We start from the raw sequence: 23870 nt of genomic DNA on the forward strand, positions 1-23870 counted from the left end.
CTGCCGGCAAGAAAAAACACCGGATGTAGATCAATGGATAATAAAATTAATGGAAATAAAGAATATGGACAGATTATCATATCTGCTAATCAAACAACAAGGATTACCAAAGAAAAGCACCAACTGGCAACCATTATTAAACTTTCTTACGAAAGAAAAGAACTTTAAAATAATACAATTATAGAATAATCACGAGGGAAAATAAGAAAAATACAGAATATAGGGAAGCTTTAACTACAATGAAAAACAAAATCATTGGGGTAGATCCCCATATAGACTATAGTCAATATAGATAAAGATGGAAGTCAATGGAACCCCAACATTTTTATTTTCCTTAAAATATTTCCCTTTTTCTTTCTTTTTTCCCCTCTTTCTTCTTCTTTCTCTTTATTTTTTCTATGTTCTCTATTTCCTACTTTACTATAACCCACAATGTTCCCCCACTTTTACTGTATTTCTTGGAAAAACTCACAAAAATAAATTTAAAAAAAGAAAAGAACCGAGCACAAGCCTCCAAGATGCTGAAGATGGGGAAAGCCTATATATGCCTCTATCCATGTACAATTGTCTGTCTTGTCGTGTCTCCTCCTCCTCCTCACCTGCCTTGTCCTCCGGCCCGACTCACCTGTAGTCCTCGTAGCTCTTCATGTTGAGCTTCTGGAGGATGACGTGGGACAAGCCGGGGACGTTCTTCTCCATGGCCACAAAGCCCAGCGAGTCCATATGGGGCCCCGCCAACACTGGGGTTTCCGGCGTAGACTTGCGGGTTTTGGAAGGCACTTTCTTACTCCTTTGCGCCATCGTCAACGGAGGTTGGAGTATCTGCAATCCAAAGTGTAACGAATTTTATAACAACTGCCACCAATTTGTAAAGGACTAAGAACGACTAAGGTTCTTTCAGGCAGGGGGAATCTTTTTATCCCACCGCTGCCGCCAATTTGTGAAGATGCAACCACCAAAGACTCAGACAGGAGACCTTTTAAATTTCTTTTCTTTCTTCTTCTTATTCCCTTTAGATGGTAACGCAACTTGGTTTATAAAATATGCGACAGAGGCTTAGATGTTGGAGGAACAATAACAAGTTTATTCAGGCACAGAGCTTAGTGGTTACAATATTGTTTCTTACTAAGAGGCACTTTTTTAACAGTTACAATACTAGAATGAGGTGAGTCAAACTCCCTAAAGTGTCATTTCTTTTACTTAAAGTAGTTAGAACTTCTTCCTCTGCTACTTTTAAACCGCAGTCACCCTGTGATATATGATCACAGATTCTCTGTTCCTTACCAGGACACAGACTACATTAAATCAGTCACCAAACTTATTTTAAACCGACTCAAAAATGAACAACTGAGTCTCCTTGATCCCCTCAACCTAGGATCAATCTTCCCTGTGCCTCATCAGAGCACAGACTGAATCCCTTTTTTAAACTCTGCACTTCTTCAACAAAACGGCAGTTGGCTCCGCCTACTTCTCCATGGCAACCAGCCTCTGAGTGCTGAGATGCAATAACTGTAATACTTACCCTTTTAAAACACAAACACACAATTAAACATAACATCTGTAAACCAAAAATTCATACTTCATTACATTGCAAATACAGATATTTATTTTGCAGCTTTGTCGCTTCCAAAGCCAAAATAGCAACAGAGAAGATGGGGAAACTCTGCCCTATTCCATGAAGCATAGACAAATGGAATAGACATCCAATCTATGTCTTTTAAACAAAAAACCTGGAAGAATAAAGTCCAAATTAGATGACGGGGAAGAGCTGTTTTCAACCCTGGCTGCTGGTCAGAAGGGTAGGCCTTGCCCCCTTTAGGCCCCGCCCACTTCATCTCCTAGCAACCCCCTTGGCCACAATGGTGCTGAGGGACAGCCAGGGTTCACTTAGGCCTCTTCCACACTGCCTATAAAATACAGATTATCAGATTTGAACTGGATTATATGGCAGTGTAGACTCAAGGCCCTTCCACACAGCTATATGACCCAGAATGCCAAGGCAGATAATCCACAGTATCTGATTTGAACTGGATTATCTTGAGCCCACACTGCCATATAATCCAGTTCAGTGTGGATTTTATACATATGTGTAGAAGAAGCCTCATAGTATAATCAAGTTCTAAGCAGATAATATAGGATTATAAATATCATATATAATAATTTCTGTGGTATAATAATACAGAACAATATAATCTCTAAAATCAGGACAGTAAATAAAGAGCAACACTCTGAAAACAGGGGAAGTCCAGACAGGAAACAATCAGGGCCAGCTAACACCTCCCAACAAAGGATCCCACTTAGGACGACGCCACAGCAACACGTGGCCGGGCACAACTAGTAGAGTATATGCAGAAGCTTCTTTTGAAATGTGGGGATTTTCTTCCTTTGAGTTTTTTTTACTCTACATCCATCAAAACTCGAAACACGACTGCATGTACAATCCTAACGTTCCTGTCCAATGATATTTCTTTGCACTTCATTGTAAAGTCTAACTCCTCATCTTTTTTTTATGGCTCCTCGCACTAGTATGTTCACGAAGCCGACGGGCTTAGCGGAGAAGGCCTTTTCCTTGCCTCTTCTCGCCTTGCCCCTTTTCCCTTGCACCTGCTGCCGTAAATCACCCCATAATATGATACCATCACCCCTCCAACAAGCCAGGTCTGAATGGCCAACGGCCAAGAAGGCTCGGTTCTAGTCACAACTGATATCCATTTGATAGGGTGTCTTTCAGCCGGCGGTTTATCAGCCTGCTTTACAAGGGATCTCTGTTGACAGCAGGAGGTCTGGCCTGACCCAAGGCAAAAAAAGAAAACAACCATCTTGACACAGACGTTAGCCTTACTAGTGCTAGTGCTTCGGTTTCGTAGCATTTCCTACTGTGTTGCAAACACACGGAAAGAGCCAAAAGTCGGTAAGAGACCACCTTTCCTATGGCCAAGGCTATGATCAACGTCAGCCATTCCTCCAAGTGTTTTCGATTTCAGCTCCCACAATGAGGACTTTATCGTACAGCTCATTGTGAAATTATGCAACTACGCAATTGCGCAATTGCGCCCCATGTTTGAACATTCCTTATAGCAGGCCTGGGCCAACTTTGGCCTTCCTTCTAAGTGTTTTGGACTGCAACTCCCAAAATGAGGACTTTATCTTACAACTCGTTGCGCAATTGCGCAATTACAACATGTTTGAACATTCCTTATAGTAGGCCTGGGACAACGTCGGCCTTCCTTCCAGGTGTTTTGGACTGCAACTCCCAAAATGAGGACTTTATCTTACAACTCGTTTCGCAATTGCACAATTGCGCAATGACACCATGTTTGAACATTCCTTATAGCAGGCCTGGGACAACTTTGGCCTTCCTTCTAAGTGTTTTGGACTTCAACTCCCAAAATGAGGACTTTATCTTACAACTCATTGCGCAATTGCGCAATTACAACATGTTTGAACATTCCTTATAGTAGGCCTGGGACAACGTCGGCCTTCCTTCCAGGTGTTTTGGACTACAACTCCCAAAATGAGGACTTTATCTTACAACTCGTTTCGCAATTGCGCAATTGCGCAATGACACCATGTTTGAACATTCCTTATAGTAGGCTTGGGCCAACTTTGGCCTTCCTTCCAGGTGTTTTGGACTGCAACTCCCAAAATGAGGACTTTATCTTACAACTTGTTGCGCAATGGCGCAATTACAACATGTTCGAACATTCCTTATAGTAGGCCTGGGCCAACTTTGGCCTTCCTTCCAGGTGTTTTGGACTGCAGCTCCCAAAATGAGGACTTTATCTTACAACTCGTTTCACAATTGCACAATTGCACAATGACACCATGTTTGAACATTCCTTATAGTAGGCCTGGGACAATGTCAGCCTTCCTTCCAAGTGTTTTGGACTTCAACTCCCAAAATGAGGACTTTATCTTACAACTCGTTGCACAATTGCGCAATAACGCCATGTTTGAACATTCCTTATAGCAGACCTGGGCCAAATTTGGCCTTCCTTCCAGATGTTTTGGACTGCAGCTCCCAAAATGAGGACTTTATCTTACAACTCCGAGTTGTAAGATAAAGTCCTCATTTTGGGAGTTGCACAATTGCGCAACAACACCATGTTTGAACATTCCTTATAGCAGGCCTGGGACAACGTCGGCCCTCCTTCCAGGTGTTTTGGAGTGCAACTCCTAAAATGAGGACTTTATCTTACAACTCATTGCGCAATTGCACAATTACAACATGTTTGAATATTTCTTATAGCAGGCCTGGGACAACGTTGGCCTTCCTAGCAGGTGTTTTGGACTACAGCTCCCAAAATGAGGACTTTATCTTACAACTGGTTGCGCAATTGTGCAACGAGTTGTAAGATAAAGTCCTCATTTTGGGAGTTGCACAATTGCGCAACAACACCATGTTTGAACATTCCTTATAGCAGGCCCGGGACAACGTCAGCCCTCCTTCCAGGTGTTTTGGACTGCAACTCCCAAAATGAGGACTTTATCTTACAACTCATTGCACAATTTTGGGAGTTGCACAATCGCGCAACGACGCCATGTTTGAACATTCCTTATAGCAGGCCTGGGCCAACTCTGGCCTTCCTTCCAGGTGTTTTGGACTGCAGCTCCCAAAATGAGGACTTTATCTTACAACTCATTGTGCAATTGTGCAACGAGTTGTAAGATAAAGTCCTCATTTTGGGAGTTGCACAATTGCGCAATGACGCCATGTTTGAACATTCCTTATAGCAGACCTGGGCCAACTTTGGCCTTCCTTCCAGGAGTTTTGGACTTCAACTCCCACAATGAGGACTTTATCTTACAACTCGTTGTGCGTTTACGCTCAGGTACGGAAGGACCCAATGATCCCAACGAAAGAGAACGGATTTACGAAATGGAGCCATTGACATTAGTATTCAAGGAGAGATCCTTGGTTAATCGAGAGACTGGCCGGGACATCTTTAGGACTTTTGGGAAGCAAAATTATGGTATTATTGCAACAGTGGCTTTTGGTAAATAGATACACATGGTTAGTGCGTATGTAAGGAGCAGAATCATGAGATTTTTCCTTGGCACTGAATTATTTCATTTCCATTAATGTGGAGAATCGTTTGTTTTCTGTGAATGAAGCAGTGGAGAGAGGGACTCTGTCTATCTGGAAATGCAGACACTTGCAAGCGAGGCCACATCCAACTCTGAAACCTCCCGGAGCAGATGTATTTTTAGAGGTACGAAGATGATTAGAGATGGAAATGAATCAGGAATGGGGAAGGGACGGGCTCTGGTCAACCTCAAGGCTGCAGATGCAGCTCCTCAAACTTGCAAAGATGAATTAAAGTCTAAAAGAAGTGGGAATGACCATATATCCTTCCAGGTGTTTTGGACTGGATAATAAGGAGGGATTAAGGAAAAGCCTATTAAACATCAGCCAGAATATCAAGGCAGAATAACCCACAATTCCTGCGTTGAACTGGAATATCTTATATACTTATAATATTGTATATACAGTAGAGTCTCACTTGTCCAAGCTAAACGGGCCGGCAGAAAGTTGGATAATAAGGAGGGATTAAGGAAAAGCCTATTAAACATCAAAGTAGGTTATGATTTTACAAATTAATCACCAAAACGTCATGTTATACAACAAATTTGACAGAAAAAGTAGTTCAATACACAGTAATGTTATGTTGTAATTACTGTATTTACAAATTTAGCACCAAAATATCACAATATATTGAAAACATTGACTACAAAAATGGCTTGGATTATCCAGAGGCTTGGATAAGCGAGGCTTGGATAAGTGAGACTCTACTGTATATTTTATTATTATTATATAAAACAGTATCAAAGATAACATTCAGATAACACTATAACTCCATCTCTTCCAACAATATACTGTAAACCCTATTTGCCTAGTTTCCAACAGATCTCATAACCTCTGAGGATGCCTGTCATAAATGTGGGCGAAACATCAGGAGAGAATGCTTCTGGAAGCCGGCTTTACAGCCCGGAAACAAACACAACAAGCCTGAAATTGTTATCTATCTGTAACTAGCAATACAAATGGGATGGCAACCAAAGGAGATGCAATGTACTATTATCACTCTAACAAGGCTGGGAGAAGAAACACTTTTGGAACTCTATGCTAAAGTTTGTACCAAATGTTTGGGCACTCACCTGCTCCTGCTCAATGCCTTTGCTCGCCTCTCTTGGGCTGGATCCACTGCAAAAAAGCCACTGCCTGGCTCTTCTCTTGGGCTGCTTTCTGCTTCTAGCTGCAGAAGAGACTCCCCCAAATGCCCAAAAGTTTACATGCAGAATGGCCTGGGCCATCAACTGCCCCCTGCAGGGAGACAGGAGACACTGCACTGGCCTCGCACCTGGAGAAAGGAAATATTATGTTAAAGCACTGAGCTGCTCAACTTGCGGACCGAAAGGTCCCAGGTTCAAATCCCGGGAGTGGAATGAGTACCCACTGTTAGTCCCAGCTCCTGCCAACCTAGCAGTTTGAAAAGATGCCAATGTGAGTAGATCAATAGGTACTGCTCTGGTGGGAAGGTAACGGCACTCCATGCAGTCATGACCTTGGAGGTGTCTACCGTCAACGCCGGCTCTTCGGCTTAGAAATGGAGATGAGCACCAACCCCCAGAGTCAGACATGACTGGACTTAACGTCAGGGGAAACCTTTACCTATCTATCTATCTATTCTATATTCTAGTCTATATTCTATATATCCCCATCTATCCATATCCATCCATCTCCATCTCCATCTCCATCCATCTCCATATCCATCTCCATCTCCATCTCCATATCCATCCATCTCCATCTCCATATCCATCTATTTCCATCTCCATCTCCATCTCCATCTCCATATCCATCCATCTCCATCTCCATCTCCATCCATCTCCATATCCATATCCATCTATTTCCATCTCCATCTCCATCTCCATCTCCATATCCATCCATCTCCATCTCCATATCCATCCATCTCCATCTCCATCTCCATCCATCTCCATATCCATATCCATCTATTTCCATCTCCATCTCCATCTCCATCTCCATCTCCATCTCCATCTCCATCTCCATCTCCATATCCATCCATCTCCATCTCCATCTCCATCCATCTCCATATCCATCTCCATCTCCATCTCCATATCCATCCATCTCCATCTCCATATCCATCTATTTCCATCTCCATCTCCATCTCCATCTCCATATCCATCCATCTCCATCTCCATCTCCATCCATATCCATATCCATCTATTTCCATCTCCATCTCCATCTCCATCTCCATATCCATCCATCTCCATCTCCATATCCATCCATCTCCATATCCATCTATTTCCATCTCCATCTCCATCTCCATCTCCATATCCATCCATCTCCATATCCATCTCCATCCATCTCCATATCCATATCCATCTATTTCCATCTCCATATCCATCTCCATCTCCATCTCCATATCCATCCATCTCCATCTCCATCTCCATCCATCTCCATATCCATATCCATCTATTTCCATCTCCATCTCCATCTCCATCTCCATCTCCATATCCATCCATCTCCATATCCATATCCATCCATCTCCATATCCATATCCATCTATTTCCATCTCCATCTCCATATCCATCTCCATATCCATCCATCTCCATCTCCATATCCATATCCTCATCCATCCATCTCCATCTCCATATCCCCATCCATCCATATATCTTTATATCCATATCCATCCATCTCCATATCCATCCATCTCCATATCCATATCCATCTATTTCCATCTCCATATCCATCCATCTCCATCTCCATCTCCATCCATCTCCATCTCCATCTCCATCTCCATCCATCTCCATCTCCATATCCATCCATCTCCATATCCATATCCCCATCCATCCATCTCCATATCCCCATCCATCCATATATCTTTATATCCATATCCATCCATCTCCATCCATCTCCATCTCCATATCCATCCATCTCCATATCCATATCCATCTATTTCCATCTCCATATCCATCCATCTCCATCTCCATCTCCATCCATCTCCATATCCATCTCCATATCCATCCATCTCCATATCCATATCCCCATCCATCCATCTCCATATCCCCGTCCATCCATATATCTTTATATCCATATCCATCCATCTCCATCTCCATCCATCTCCATCTCCATATCCATATCCATCCATCTCCATATCCATCCATCTATTTCCATCTCCATATCCATCCATCTCCATCTCCATCCATCTCCATATCCATCTCCATATCCATCCATCTCCATATCCATCCATCTCCTCCATATCCATCTATCTCCATCTCCATATCCATCCATATCCATATCCATATCCATCTATTTCCATCTCCATATCCATCTCCATATCCATCTCCATCTCCATCTCCATCCATCTCCATCTCCATCCATCTCCATCTCCATCCATCTCCATCTCCATCCATCTCCATCCATCTCCATCTCCATATCCATCCATCTCCATATCCATCTCCATATCCATATCCATCTCCATATCCATCCATCTCCATATCCATCTCCATATCCATATCCATCTCCATATCCATATCCATATCCATCCATCTCCATCTCCATATCCCCACCCATCCATCTCCATCTCCATATCCTCATCCATCCATATATCTTTATATCCATATCCATCCATCTCCATCTCCATCCATCTCCATCTCCATCCATCTCCATCTCCATATCCCCATCCATCCATCTCCATATCCCCATCCATCCATATATCTTTATATCCATATCCATCCATCTCCATCTCCATCCATCTCCATCTCCATCCATCTCCATCTCCATCCATCTCCATCTCCATCCATCTCCATCTCCATATCCCCATCCATCCATCTCCATCTCCATCTCCCCATCCATCCATATATCTTTATATCCATATCCATCCATCTCCATCTCCATCTCCATCTCCATCCATCTCCATCTCCATCCATCTCCATCTCCATATCCCCATCCATCCATCTCCATATCCCCATCCATCCATATATCTTTATATCTATATCCATCCATCTCCATCTCCATCTCCATCCATCTCCATCTCCATCCATCTCCATCTCCATATCCCCATCCATCCATCTCCATATCCCCATCCATCCATATATCTTTATATCCATATCCATCCATCTCCATCTCCATCCATCTCCATCTCCATCCATCTCCATCTCCATATCCCCATCCATCCATATATCTTTATATCCATATCCATCCATCTCCATCTCCATCCATCTCCATCTCCATCCATCTCCATCTCCATCCATCTCCATCTCCATATCCCCATCCATCCATCTCCATCTCCATCTCCATCTCCCCATCCATCCATATATCTTTATATCCATATCCATCCATCTCCATCTCCATCTCCATCTCCATCCATATCTCCCCATCTCCCCAAATCCAAATCCACCGAAAACCCATATGTGTGTATGTGGCATGGGTGTCCACTCACACAGACAGCCTCCAGCCTCCACAATCAGGCTCCTGTTCCCAGTGCTGAGGAGCCACCAAGTCACACTTTTTCACTGACATTACAGTTACAGCGAGCGCCATGAACATGCATCCCAACCCCTGCCAATGTCCTTCCCAAAGCACTACGGCCCACCACCCAAGGAATGCTTTCGTTTGGGGACCATTTCATCCTAAATTTTGCTTTTTCTTCCACCACAGGCAGGCATCCCAGGGTTCTCCCTTGGTGTGGAATTTGCATGGCCCCGCCCACTGCCCTTCTCTTTCAAATCTGTCTGCAGAACAAACAGAGCAGAACTGAGCACCAACTAAACGCGGATTGGTTGTTGCTAACAGCGTGAGGCCGGTCTGAAAGGGCGGCTGTAGGAAATCCAAAGTTGACCGCCCTGTTTTTATGTTATAAAAAGTGTTGTAATGTGTTTATGTGACATGTCCTCTTGGCGAATGATTGCGGTGGACATCGGTTCCAGCTGGATAGCAATAAACTCAATGCTCTTTCTTCAGCCATTGGTGAGATTTATTTGGGAAACTAGAATGTACTGTATATACTCAAGTATAAGCCTAGTTTTTCAGCCCTTTTTTAAGACTAAAAAGGCCCCCCTTGGCTTATACGCGGGTGAGGGTCCTGGTTGGCTTATATTTGAGTCAGCTTATACTCGAGAATATATGGTACATTTATTACTTTTCTCTATTATTATTACATTTATTATTGTACCCTATTATTGTTGCTACTATTACATTTATTTTACTCTATTTTTATTATTAGAAGTACATTTATTATTTCACTCTGATCTTATTATTATTATTCCATTTATTATTCTACTCTATTTATTATTACATGTATTATATTCCTATATTTATTATTATTATTACATGTATTATTTTACTCTATTTTTATTACTATTAATACATTTATTATTTCACTCTGATCTTATTATTATTATTCCATTTATTATTCTACTCTATTTATTATTACATGTATTATATTCCTATATTTATTATTATTATTACATGTATTATTTTACTCTATTTTTATTACTATTAATACATTTATTATTTTACTCTGATCTTATTATTATTATTCCATTTATTATTCTACTCTATTTATTATTACATGTATTATATTCCTATATTTATTATTATTATTATTACATGTATTATTTTACTCTAGTTTTATTACTATTAATACATTTATTATTTTACTCTGATCTTATTATTATTATTCCATTTATTATTCTACTCTATTTATTATTACATATATTATATTCCTATATTTATTATTATTATTACATGTATTATTTTACTCTAGTTTTATTACTATTAATACATTTATTATTTTACTCTGATCTTATTATTATTATTCCATTTATTATTCTACTCTATTTATTATTACATGTATTATATTCCTATATTTATTATTATTATTATTACATGTATTATTTTACTCTATTTTTATTACTATTAATACATTTATTATTTCACTCTGATATTATTGTTATTACATTTATTATTTTATTCTATTATTGCATTTATTATTTGACTGTATTTGTTAGTCTTATTACATTTATTATTTTACTCTATTATTATTCAAAGGATATATAAGCACATTTACATTGAAGAAGATGAGAATAATGATTTAATCAGAGTTGGACAGTCTTACCTTAAATCTGACCATGGAACTGTCCCTTCTACACTGCCATATAATCCAGATTATCAAAACAGATGATCTGGATTTTTTATGGTTTAAGTCCACATGGGCCCTATCATGCAGTTTCGAACAGTATTGCAGGGCAGTCGAGGAAGTGGGAAGGGCAGAGGATGGATGAAGACGCTCTACAAATCAGGGGGCGTCTGCACTGCAAAGTTAATGCGGTTTGATAACGCTTGCTATGCGACCCTGGAGAAACCTTTCGGCGCCCAAAACAAAAATGGCGCCCCAGGGCGGCTTCTCTCGCGAGACTTCCGGCGAGAGGACGCTCTAGAAGTCTCCATGGCAACGGGAGACGCAGAGGTGAGGCCTGCTCTTCCAGGCTCCGTCCGTCCAGACCAGGTGCGGAAGGGCTCTTCAAACCGATTTTAGAATACTCTTGCTGGCCTAAGGCATATGTCAGGAGAGACCATGTTCTGGCAGCATTCTCTCCTGACGTTTCGCCTGCACCTGGGGCTAATAGCATCTTCGTAGGAACTAATGTGAATCAAGCAAGAGGAGTGTCTATATCTCTGTGGAATAATGTGGAGAAAGAAAGAGCCCTTGTCTGTTGAAACAAGTGTGAATGTTGCAGTTAGCAAGCTTTGCCATGAAGCTGCAAAGTCAATCAGCGAGTGTGTCTGCATAGAGGTAGCCTGGCTGTTGTTGCCTGGGGGCACCCTCTGTTTGGGGGGGGGGGTTGTTTATTTATTTATTCATTTATTTGCCATATTTATATCTTACCTTTCTCTACTGAAAGCGGCTTACAAATGGCACTTACACAATGCCTTGGGCATAAAACACAGACACAAAATCGAATTATAAAAATTAAGACCATTAAGACATATTTGTATATACATATTGTATATACTACATGTAATATTAATAATAATATTATGATTTAATACAATGTAATACTAATTATAATTCACTATTATAATTGTATATTTATATTACATGCAATATTACTAATAATATTGCAATATAGCCGTATAATATAATATATTGTATGTATATATACAGTAGAGTCTCACTTATCCAACATAAACGGGCCGGCAGAACGTTGGATAAGCAAATATGTTGGATAATATGGAGGGATTAAGGAAAAGCCTATTAAACATCAAATTAGGTTATGATTTTACAAATTAAGCACCAAAACATCATGGTAAACAACACATTTGACAGAAATAGGCTTTTCCTTAATCCATCCTTATAATCCAAGATATTCGCTTATCCAAGCTTCTGCCGGCCCGTTTAGCTTGGATAAGTGAGACTCTACTGTAATGATATAGTCCAATATAGCAATTTAATGTTTATATTGTGCTATGCTAATAATATATTGTATGTACATTTGATTTGTAAGCCGCTCTGAGTCCCCTCTGGGGTGAGAAGAGCAGGATATAAATGTAGTAAATAAATACAGTACTTATAATATTGTATATACTTTTAATATTGATAATAATATTATAATGCTATACAATATTATACTAATAATAATATAATATAATAATATTATATTATGTATTATATATTAAATGTAATATTACTAATAATATTACCATATAATGATATAGTACAATATAGTAATTTAATGCTTATATTGTGCTATGCTAATAATATATTGTAGTATTTTAATAATATATCTGAGTCAGAATGGGATATAAATTTAGTAAATAAATAAATAATATCTGAGTCCACACTACCATATATCCCAATTTCAATCGAAAGGAGGAAACCATGAAATTAACACAATCTGGCTGCCGCTATTGAAAAAACACCACAATCAGGACAGTAAATAAAGAACAGCACTCAGAAACAGGAGAACTCCAGACAGCAAACAATCGAGGGCCAGTGAACAACAGCCAGGCTATCTCTATGCAGAGACCCTCACTGGTTGACTTTGCATCTGCAAGGATACTCAATGCTAATCAAGTTTGCTATCTGCAGCATTGACGCTTGCTTTAATAAACAAGGGTTCTTTATCCCACCCTGGACATTATTCCACATATATTCAATTAGCCACAGATGAAGGCGAAACCTCAGGAGAGAGTGCTACTGGAATATGGCCAAAGAGCACAAAAAACTCACGTAAATAAATGTCTTTTCTCTCTCTTTTTCCTTTAATGGATATACAGCTGTCTCGCTTCAGCAGCTGAATCCCAGCCTCACCATGGCTGCGTCGGCTTCTTTTCACCACACGGATCTTCTTGTAAATGTTGCCAAACCTGTGAGCATCGTGGTGCTGGAGGCACGGGACTTGGTAAGTAGACATGCTAAACCAATGATGGGCAACCTTTTGCGCTTGGTGTGTCAAAATTCACCAAAAAAAAAAAAAAACAACCTAGCATGATTTGGGTGGTGTGTGACTTTGAGAAGAAAAAAAAACATAATTTCGCAATATGTATAGTTTAAATAACGAAAATATATAATTGTAATATATAACTGTATTTAATAAATCAAAAACTATTTACTACCCTTATTTCCATGGACAACGATCTATGGGACCTCGTGCACTTTCCACGCTGATTTCTCTCTATTCTAGTTTCAATGTAGTCATGAATAATAAATAATATAATAATAATATACTAGTAATAATATGATAATATACTACAATAATAATAGAATGATATATATATATATATATATATATATATATATATATATATATATATATACACACACACACACACACACACACACACACACACACACACATATACAGGAGAGTCTCACTTATTCAACATTCGCTTATCCAACGTTCTGGATTATCCAACGCATTTTTGTAGTCAATGTTTTCAATACATCATGATATTTTGGTGCTAAATTCATAAATACAGTAATTACTACATAACATTGCTGTGTATTGAACTACTTTTTTTGTCAAATTTGTTGTATAACATGATGTTTTGATGCTTAATTTGTAAAATCATAACCTAATTTGTTGTTCAATAGGCTTTTCCTTAGTCCCTCCTTATTCTCCAACATATTCGCTTATCCAACGTTCTGCCGGCCCATTTACGTTGCATAAGCAAGACTCTACTGTATATATACTAGCTGTGCCCAGCCACGCGTTGCTGTGGCGAAGTATGGTGGTATGGGAAATAAAGTATTGAGGAATTGGTGGTAGTTAAGGTCAAGGGTCATGTTTATGTTGGATAAGTGGGAGTCTACTGTATATTTATAATCTTATATTATCTGCTTAGAACTGGATGATATGAGGCCCCTTCTCCACAGCTGGATAAAATGCACACTGAAGTGGATTATATGGCAGTGTGGACTGAAGATAATCCAGTTCCAAGCAGATAATATAAGATTATAAATGGGTTATATAGCTGTGTGAAAGGGCCTTGAGTCTACACTGCTATATAATCCACTTGAAATCAGATAATCTGTATTTTATAGGCAGTTTGCAAGAGGCCTAAGTGAGGCCTAACTCTGCCTGTCCCCTGGGCTGAGTGGGTTGCTAGGAGACCAAGTGGGTGGAGCTTAGCCTTCTAACTGGCAGCAATTGGAATAAAAACAATTCTTCCTCTCCCTCTAATTAGGACTTTATTTTTCTTTTCTTTTTGTTGTATGAACGTAGAGGCATGGATGAGGGGTTGTGCTGCCAAGTTTAGTGTTTCTGGGATGTGTAGTTTTGTTGTTTTGTCCTAGGCCGAAATTTCATTACCCTTTTATATATATAGATAATGTATATTAAAACAAAAATGCATGGGATAATCCAGAGCCTTGGATAAACAAGTCTTGGATAAGTGAGACTTTGTAATCTAGATTTTATAAGGCAGTGTAGATGAGACCAAAGTCTACTTTATCAAAGGCATAAGCTTTCAAAGTCTACTCCATCAGGAGCATCAGACTCTTAGGTGTTTCAATATGTTTGTTTTGATTTTGAAAAAAGACAAAGACAAGAAATACGATTTTTCTGTCCTTTAGAAAGGCATCAAAGGCGATAGCCCCGTCACCTATGTGCGCGTTGAGTACAATGGCGTTGTCCTTGGCGACTCCTCAAAAATGGAAGCATCATTAGAAGGAAATGTGAAATATAACTATAGGGCCAACTTTGACTGCCATCCCGATGGACCACACACCCTGGATGACGTTGCACACAAACCCGTGCTCTGTGAGTAAGAAGAATCACCCTCTCTTCCAGGTTCTCTTCTCTTTTAAGATGAATTGCCAGTGAACCCGAAACTTGGGCAATTTGGATGACCTGGGCTCATAATAATTAGAGTATAGTTGGTGTTTCTGAAAAGCTTATTATAGGTTCTTGGTTGAAATAATAGAGAGAAAAATGCAGCTCAGTTTTGAGAAAAATCTGTCACACTTCTGAAGGCGATGGTTTCTGCATTTGTTTATTTATTTTGTAGAAATTCGAAAACATGCAAATGTGAGTAGATTAATAGGTACCGCTTCGGCAGGAAGCAGTCCTGCCGGCCACGTGACCTTGGAGGTGTCTACAGAGAACGCCGGCTCTTTGGCTTAGAAATGGAGATGAGCACCAACCCGGACACGACTGGACTTAATGTCAGGGGAAAAGCTTTACCTTTAATAATAATAATAATAATAATAATAATAATAATAATAATAATAATAATAATAATAATATCTACCAGCTGCAAAAGGCCACCCTACTGGGATCTGCGCGCATCATCCGAAAATACATCACACAGTCCTAGACACTTGGGAAGTGTTCGACTTGTGATTTTGTGATATGAAATCCAGCATATCTATCTTTTTTGCTGTGTCATAATAAAATAATAATAATAAGTTTATTTATATCCCGCCTCCATCTCCCCCGAAGGGGACTTGGGGCGGCTTACAGCAAAATCAAAATACAAGCATTGATAAAATAATTTAAAAAGTAAAGGTTTTCCCCTGACGTTAAGTGCAATCATGTCTGACTCTGGGGGTTGGTGCTCATCTCCATTTCTAAGCCGAAGAGCCAGCGTTGTCCGTAGACACCTCCAAGGTCATGTGGCCATTGGCATGACTTGATGAAGCGCCGTTATTATCCCTGCAATATAGTTGGAATTGTCTTTGGATTGATGAATGTGAAGATCTGATTATCTGGCATTGGATCTATGCACAACAGTCGTCTCGTGTTTACATATGTTGTTTTAAATTGTTATTTAATTGCTTTTAATTGTTGTTTGGCCATGGAATAATGCCACTCATGTAAGTCGCCCTGAGTCCCCTTCGGGGTGAGAAGGGTGGGATATAAATGTTGCAAATAAATAAATAATAAATAAATATAGGATGGAAATAATGTTTAAGCTCTTGGCCTTATTTATTTATTTTTATTTATTTACAACATTTTTACCCCGCCTTTCTCACCTGTAGGGACTCAAGGCGGCTTACAGGGGTTGGCCAAATTTAATGGCCAAAAACAGAATTCGATAAAATCAACTGCACAATTACATCAATTAAATACTTAATAAAAACATTATACAAAGTTTAAAACACATAAATAAATCATTCCATTCATCCAAATACTTTGTACACAAACCTTAGTTCGGGCCAAATGTTTCTGCAGGCCGAATGATAAAGTACTTAAAAGTTCTGCTTGCTGTTCCCAGTGACTGTGATTGAAGTCTTACCAAAGGAGAAAAAGCAGAAAGAAGAGAAAACGGCGACTCTCGGTCAGGCTGTGCTGGACCTTTTGCCTCTCCTGGAAGGTGAGCGGTCATTCCAATAAAATGATACCAATAAAATTACATTAATTGAGGCATCAGTAGGTTAAATGTTTTTGAATATTTACATAAAGCTCAAATTTAAGATAAGACTGTCCAACTCTGATCAAACCATTATTCTCATCTTCTTCAGTGTAAATGTGTATCCTTTTAATAATAATAGAATAAAATAATACATGTTAATAATAATAATAATAATAATAATAATAATAAATAATAATACAGGAAAATAATGCATGTAATAATAGAGTAAAATAATAAATGCAATAATAATAATATCAGAGTGAAATAATAAATGTATTATTAATAATAAGAAATAGAGTAAAATAAACATAATAGTAGCAACAATATAGAAAAATAATAAATGTAATAATACCAATAATAATAGCAAAAAATAATAAATGTACCATTTATTCTTGATATAAATTGACCCAAATATAACCGAACCAGGACCCTCACCTGAGTATAAGCCAAGGGGGGCTTTTTCAGTCTTTAAAAAAGGGCTGAAAAACTAGGCTTATACTCGAGTATATACAGTAAATGATATTACCTAACACCCCAAAACAAACAATGCCTTTATCAAATAACTTGGGCACCGCCGGGTATCCAAGCTAGTAGTAGTAATAATAGTAGTAGTAGTAATAGCAGAAACCCTAGAGGCCATCCAATCCTCTTTTACCATGCAGGAAAATCACATTCAAAGCACCCCTAACAGATGGCCATCCAGCCTTTGCTTAATGATTGATAATAATAGTAATAATAATATCAGGAACCCTAGAGACCATCCAGTCCAACCCCCTTCTGCCATGCAGCAACATCACATTTGAAGCACCCCCAACAGATGGCCATCCAGCCTTTGCTTAATGATTGATAATAATAATAATATTAATAATAATACAGTAGAGTCTCACTTATCCAACATAAACGGGCCGGCAGAACATTGGATGAGCGAATATGTTGGATAATAAGGAGAGATTAAGGAGAAGCCTATTAGACATCAAAATAGGTTATGATTTTACAAATTAAGCACCAAAACATCATGTTATACAACAAATTTGAACGAAAAAGTAGTTCAATATGCAGTAATGCTACGTAGTAATTACTGTATTTACGAATTTAGCACCAAAATATCACGATGTATTGAAAACATTGACTACAAAAATGCATTGGATAATCCAGAACGTTGGATAAGCGAGTCTTGGATAAGTGAGACTCTACTGTAATAATAATAGCAGGAATCCTAGAGACGATCCAGTCCAACCTTCTTCTGCCATGCAGCAAAATCACATTCGAAGCACCCCTAACAGATGGCCATCCAGCCTTTGTAATAATAGTAATAATAATAGTAGTAGTAGTAATAGTACCTCCTAAGAGCTCTGCGGAGAACACTTTGAGAACCGCTGCTCTAACCAGTAAGACATTTTTCTTTGTGATGTTTTCACACTGTTTGTTTCTTCCTTTTCAGGTTTGTGTTTTTTCAGTTCAACGCTTCAGGTGCACCCTCTGCCAGGCTCTCCCCTGGAAACCCTGAGACCAGATGCCAAGGTTTTCTGTACTGCTTTGTTGTTGTTATTTCTTGTAATATTTGGAGGCCTACTTTCACGTGGATGCTGAAGCTGTGTGTGGCAACATAATTTTGATATTTTCATTTCGGCTGTAATTGACATTTTAAAACAAAGGTATTTATTCCTGTCCTTCTTCCTGCTGACCATTAGGCCTCTGCCAAGGTGGCTTGCTAATGAAGAATAATTAGCACAGATAACTATGCAAATATTTACTATGCAATACTGAAAGGCAGTGGAAAACATATTCTTCTCCAGCTCCCATTCTTTGAAAATTTCACAGCAGTTATGGGGAAATTGCATCCTCAGTGATCTCAACCCTGGGGCCCAAATAATAATAATAATAATAATAATAATAATAATAATAATAATAATAATAATAATTATTATTATTATTATTATTATTATTATTATTATTATTTTATGATCACACAGCAAACAAGATAGATATGCTGGATTTCATATCACAAAATCACAAGTCGAACACTTCCCAAGTGTCTAGGACTGTGTGATGTATTTTCGGATGATGCGCCCAGATCCCAGTCGGGTGGCCTTTTGCAGTTGGCAGATCGTGATTTTGTCAATGTCTATTGTTTCCAAATGCCAGCTGAGATCTTTTGGCACGGCACCCAGTATGCCCATCACCACTGGGACCACTTGCACTGGTTTCTGCCAGAGTCTCTGAAGTTCAATATTGAGGTCCTGATAGCGGCTGAGTTTTTCCTGTTGTTTTTCGTCAATGCGAAAAACCTAATTTGATGTTTAATAGCCTTTTCCTTAATCCCTCCTTATTATCCAAGATATTCGCTTATCCAAGCTTCTGCTGGCCCATTTAGCTTGGATAAGTGAGACTCTGCTGTATATATGGATACAAATACAGTAGAGTCTCGCTTATCCAACGTAAACGGGCCGGCAGAACGTTGGAAAAGACTATTAAACGTCAAATTAGGTTATGATTTTACAAATTAAGCACCAAAACATCATGTTATACAACAAATTTGACAGAAAAAGCAGTTCAATACTCATTAATGCTATGTAGTGGTTACTGTATTTACGAATTTAGCACCAAAATATCACTATGTATTGAAAATACTGACTACAAAAATGCGTTGGATAATCCAGAACGTTGGATAGGTGAGACTCTACTGTAATACAGGTACATGGATCTATATGTACATAGGATTTGCAAAGACCTGCAAACATATGAGGGGAAAGTTCATATATAAAATTAATGTATATAGATAGATAGATACAGATATATAAGTACAGGGATTGCAAAGGCATGCAGGGGGTTAATGCCTATATATCTGTAGGAGAGTTTAACAAATATTTCAGGGAAAAATGCTTTTATAAGATTAATGGATATTTTTTTAATTTTTCCTGACTTGCAAGGGCGTCTTTCCCTTTTCAAAACATTCCCTTGGTTAAGAGCGAGGGAGGCTTTGGAAAACACACTGATAAGGGAGGGTAAGAGAGAAATATATCATCTATTGCAAGCAATGGCCTCCAAGTTCTGGATGATATGGCAGTGTGAAAGGGGCCTATGACTGTGTGTTGGTGGCATACCCTATCTCCAAACCTGTTTTGCAGTGTGCCATTGACGTCTCGGTGTCCGTCCAGGAGAGCCTTCTCTCTCCAACGCAGCTGTTGGAGGGCAACCTTCTCAGAGTGACCGTGGAAGCGGCTTATGCGGTCCCCGAAGCCTTTGTCCCCACGGGGCCTCCACAAAACTATATGGTTGGCTTCCAAGTGCCGGCTGTCGGTGAGGTGAGTCAACTGCCGTGCTCCTCAGTGCCTATATTTTTGGAAAATTGAACTCTTCATAACCTTTTGGAGATTTTATGATCTTTGGAAAGGCATGACCTTGTTAGAAGTCATAACCTTTTGAAAAATTATGCCATAACTTTTTGGGAAAATGACATTCATGCAAGGCAATTAGGTCTCTCAGACGTTAAACCAATATAACTAGGTATCTCTTTGAACTGTTAGGGACAAAGATATGTCAGTGCACAAAAACACACACACACATATATAACAGAGTTTCAGAAGTTTTCTTTTAGTTGCCCAAAACATCTACTCTCCCTTAAAATATATTTGCTTTAAATCATGCTCCCAAGAGACAAAATAAATAGACTTCTTTAAAAGTAACCTAGTTGATTTATTCATAAACTTCATGTATTCAGCATACTGAGCCATTTCCATTTCCAGGCCTTGTGTCTGCATGTGTAAATGCTTTCAAGTTAGTTGCCTGTCAGGTGATGGCAACTCCTTGCATTTCATAGGGTTTCCTTAGGCAAGGAATACTCGGAGATGGTATTTATTTATTTATTTATTTATTATTGACATTTATATCCCACCCTTTTCATCCTGAAGGGGACTCAGGGCCACTTACAAGTTACATACAATATATTATATCATTAATATAGCACAATATATAAGCACTACTAGCTGTGCCCAGCCACGCGTTGCTGTGGCGTTGTCTGGTGGTGTTGGTGAGAAATTGTTGAGGTAGTGGTGGTATTGAATGTCTGTTGTATGGTAATCTTTATGTTTAGTATGCACACTGAAGTGGATTATATGGCAGTGTGGAGTCAAGATAATCCAGTTCAAAGCAGATAATATAAGATTCTAAATGGGTTATATAGCTGTGTGGAAGGGCCTTGAGTCTACACTGCCATATAATCCAGTTCAAATCTGATAATCTGTGGAAGAGGCCTAAGTGAGGCCTAACTGTGCCTGTCCCCTGGGCTGAGTAGGTTGCTAGGATATCAAGTGGGCGGAGCTTAGCCTTCAAACTGGCAGCAATTGGATAAAAACTATTATTCCTCTCCCTGTAATTAGGACTTTATTTTTCTTTTCTTTTTGTTGTATCAACCTAGAGCCATGAATGATGGGTTGTGTTGTCAAATTTCGAGGTTGGGGGGCCTGTAGTTTTGTTGTTTTGTCCGCTGCCCTGATGCCATCACTCTTTTATATATATAGATAGATATAAGCATTATATATATTATTAAAATTTTCCCAGTTCCTCCATATGGAGTTTAAAAATTCAAAAACATTTAACCTACTGATGCCTCGATTAATGAAATTTTATTGGTTTCTATTTTTATTTTGAAATTTACCACTAGCTGCTGCATTTCCCACCCTTGGCTTATACTCGAGTCAATAAGTTTTCCCAGTTTTTTGTGATAAAATTAGATGCCTCGGCTTATATTCGGGTCGACTTATACTCGAGTATATACGGTAGTTCACTTATTCTTTGGATTAAAGGACTTTTTCTCTTTTTAATTCAGAAAGAATGCCCTTTCATGTTCAAGAACGGGACCCTGAAGCTTGGGGGTGAGAGGGAGCCAGTTCCCCGGCCAAAGAAGTGGCCAGTGGTCAACATCTTGGCCCCAGGAGGACAGAACATCCCGGACTCCTTTATCGTTGGCGGACCGTACGAGGAGGAGGACGGAGAGTTGACGACGGCTGAGGTGACTATACAAGCGCGGCGAGAGAGGAAGCTGCTGAAACCGTTGCTGAGAATTGTAGGACAAATGGCTCCTGCCCATGCTGCCTATTGGAACTGGCGAGCCAAAGAATATACATTTTGCAAATGATCATTTGCAAGACGTTTCCTTGGGTGTTCATGGTGCAAAATAAACATTGTGATGGGTGGCATGGGGTTTTTGCATGCTGCTTTCTTGACAATTTGCTCACTCGTCTTTGCTCCAATGTTTATTTTCATCCAGAACTCAAGCTTATCTGTTGTGGTTCAGCCAGTTGATGAAGATGAGAGGATTGTTATTCCAGAGCCTGGGAGAGTGGGTGGGTTTTTCAATGAGGGAAATGAGGGGAGTTTAGATCCTGTCTGTGAGAATGGGCTTGGAAGAGAAACTGCCTTGAAGTTCAGTAGCGACTGGCAAAAACTTTTCACTTAGTCGTTGTAAAGAAGTGTGTTTTTATTTTGATTTATAGATGTCATGTTTAATTTCGTTTTAAAAGTCATGTTTAACTATGTTTAAAAGGGTAAGTAGCCATCTCAGTATTCTGAGGCAGGTTGCCATAGTAACGAGGGCGGAGCCAACCACCGTTTGGAGGAAAAGGAGGGAATGTTTTAAAAAACAGTTTAGTCTGTGATTTTAGTCACAGGGAAGACACTGGTTCCAAGTTAGGGAAACCAGGGAAGCTCAGATCTCTAGTTGTGTCAAATTAAGCAAGTTAAGTAACTTGTTTAGGTTTACTCGTAGAGTCTGAGTAGTAAGGGGAAGCAATCCCAGTTAGATCCAAAGTGATCAGTTAATAGCTTTGGTTGTAAGAGGAAAGGAGAAAGTATTTTGAAAGTGGGAACACCTCAACATAGCTTTGCAACTATTATCTAAGTGCCTTTAAAGAAGTTACTATAACTTCTAAGCTCTGTGCCTGAAATAAACTTATTATTGTTCTTTCAACATCTAAGCGTCTGTTCCACGTATTATAATCTAAGTAACGCTACCATCTAAAGTAAATAAGAAGAAAGATAAAAACAAATTCCCCTCTGCCTGAGATCTCAACAATTGGTGGCAGTGGTGGGATCCAAAAGGATTTCCCCCCTGCCTAGAAAAAGAATCTCAGTCGTTCATAGCTTCTCCACAGTCGTCTCATAGCAACCCCAGATAAGGAGTTGGATGGACGAGAAAGTTCACCTAAAAACACACCTGCAGGCTTCATCCTAGGGAAAAAGCAAGCAAATTAAGGAAGTCACAGAGACTCAGTGTGAAAAATCTCATAGGCAAGGGTGTCAAGGTCGCAGACATGAATTCATGGCTTGTGGACCTTAAATAAGAGAATTCTTTCCTTTAGAAACTCAGATCAGGCAACACTGCTAAACAGTGAGGATCTCAAGTTTTGTTTCAAGTTCATATTTTAGACTAAGATCTTGGGAGTTTGGATTCATGTTTTAAGAAGTTTCTAAAGTCTTGGTTTTGGGTTCATGTTTTATGTTTTGATTCTTATTTTCCTGGATTTACGCTCATGTTTTGATTTTGGGTTTTCCTGTCCTTTGTTTTCTGGAACAGATTTAGACTTTTTGGATTATTGCCTGTGGCGTGTTTTTCCCATTGCCACTTTGATTTAGCTTATTATTTTGGACCATTTTTCCTCATTACCTATTGGATTTTACCTTTCTTATTTCCTATGGTGGCTTTTCCTTTTTATATGTGCTTTTCTCAATAAACTGTTCTATTACTCCATTTGGATTCCTGGTTGGTGTTGAGTGAAAGGTGAATTCTGGCTGCATGCAATTTCTGTTAAGGTTTTTGTGTTATGTAGTGAAATGTTTAATTCATTGTTGCTATGTAAGTGTATGTATTTGCTCCGGTAAGCATTCCAGCAGTCAAGTGGTTAATTGCAGAGAGCTCTGATTTATGGCTAGAAGGGCAAAGCATCAAAACTTCCATTTGAGCTATGTAGCAGGAAGATATGTCATAGAC

At 39.1% G+C, this 23870-nt stretch overlaps 2 protein-coding genes across 2 annotated transcripts in view; one reads left to right on the top strand and one right to left on the bottom strand.

Annotated features, from left to right (window-relative positions):
• Positions 1-11395, bottom strand: part of mss51 (MSS51 mitochondrial translational activator) — a 33821-nt gene extending 22426 nt beyond the window's left edge. The window contains exons 1-3 of the mRNA XM_062964620.1: positions 11142-11395; positions 6160-6362; positions 626-822 (exon numbers count right to left, since the gene is read on the bottom strand). Coding sequence (XP_062820690.1) covers positions 626-822; positions 6160-6315 — 353 coding nt within the window. The 5' untranslated portion in view covers positions 6316-6362; positions 11142-11395. The remainder of the gene's footprint in view (positions 1-625; positions 823-6159; positions 6363-11141) is intronic.
• Positions 11396-11435: 40 nt separating this feature from the next.
• cfap70 (cilia and flagella associated protein 70) overlaps positions 11436-23870 on the top strand; it is a 56532-nt gene continuing 44097 nt past the window's right edge. The window contains exons 1-7 of the mRNA XM_062964619.1: positions 11436-11531; positions 13304-13428; positions 15102-15288; positions 16745-16843; positions 18324-18403; positions 20011-20187; positions 21711-21893. Of these exons, the coding sequence (XP_062820689.1) occupies positions 13339-13428; positions 15102-15288; positions 16745-16843; positions 18324-18403; positions 20011-20187; positions 21711-21893 (816 nt within the window). The 5' untranslated portion in view covers positions 11436-11531; positions 13304-13338. The remainder of the gene's footprint in view (positions 11532-13303; positions 13429-15101; positions 15289-16744; positions 16844-18323; positions 18404-20010; positions 20188-21710; positions 21894-23870) is intronic.

The sequence above is a fragment of the Anolis carolinensis genome, unplaced genomic scaffold (assembly GCF_035594765.1).
Source record: "Anolis carolinensis isolate JA03-04 unplaced genomic scaffold, rAnoCar3.1.pri scaffold_13, whole genome shotgun sequence".
Lineage (NCBI taxonomy): Eukaryota > Metazoa > Chordata > Lepidosauria > Squamata > Dactyloidae > Anolis > Anolis carolinensis.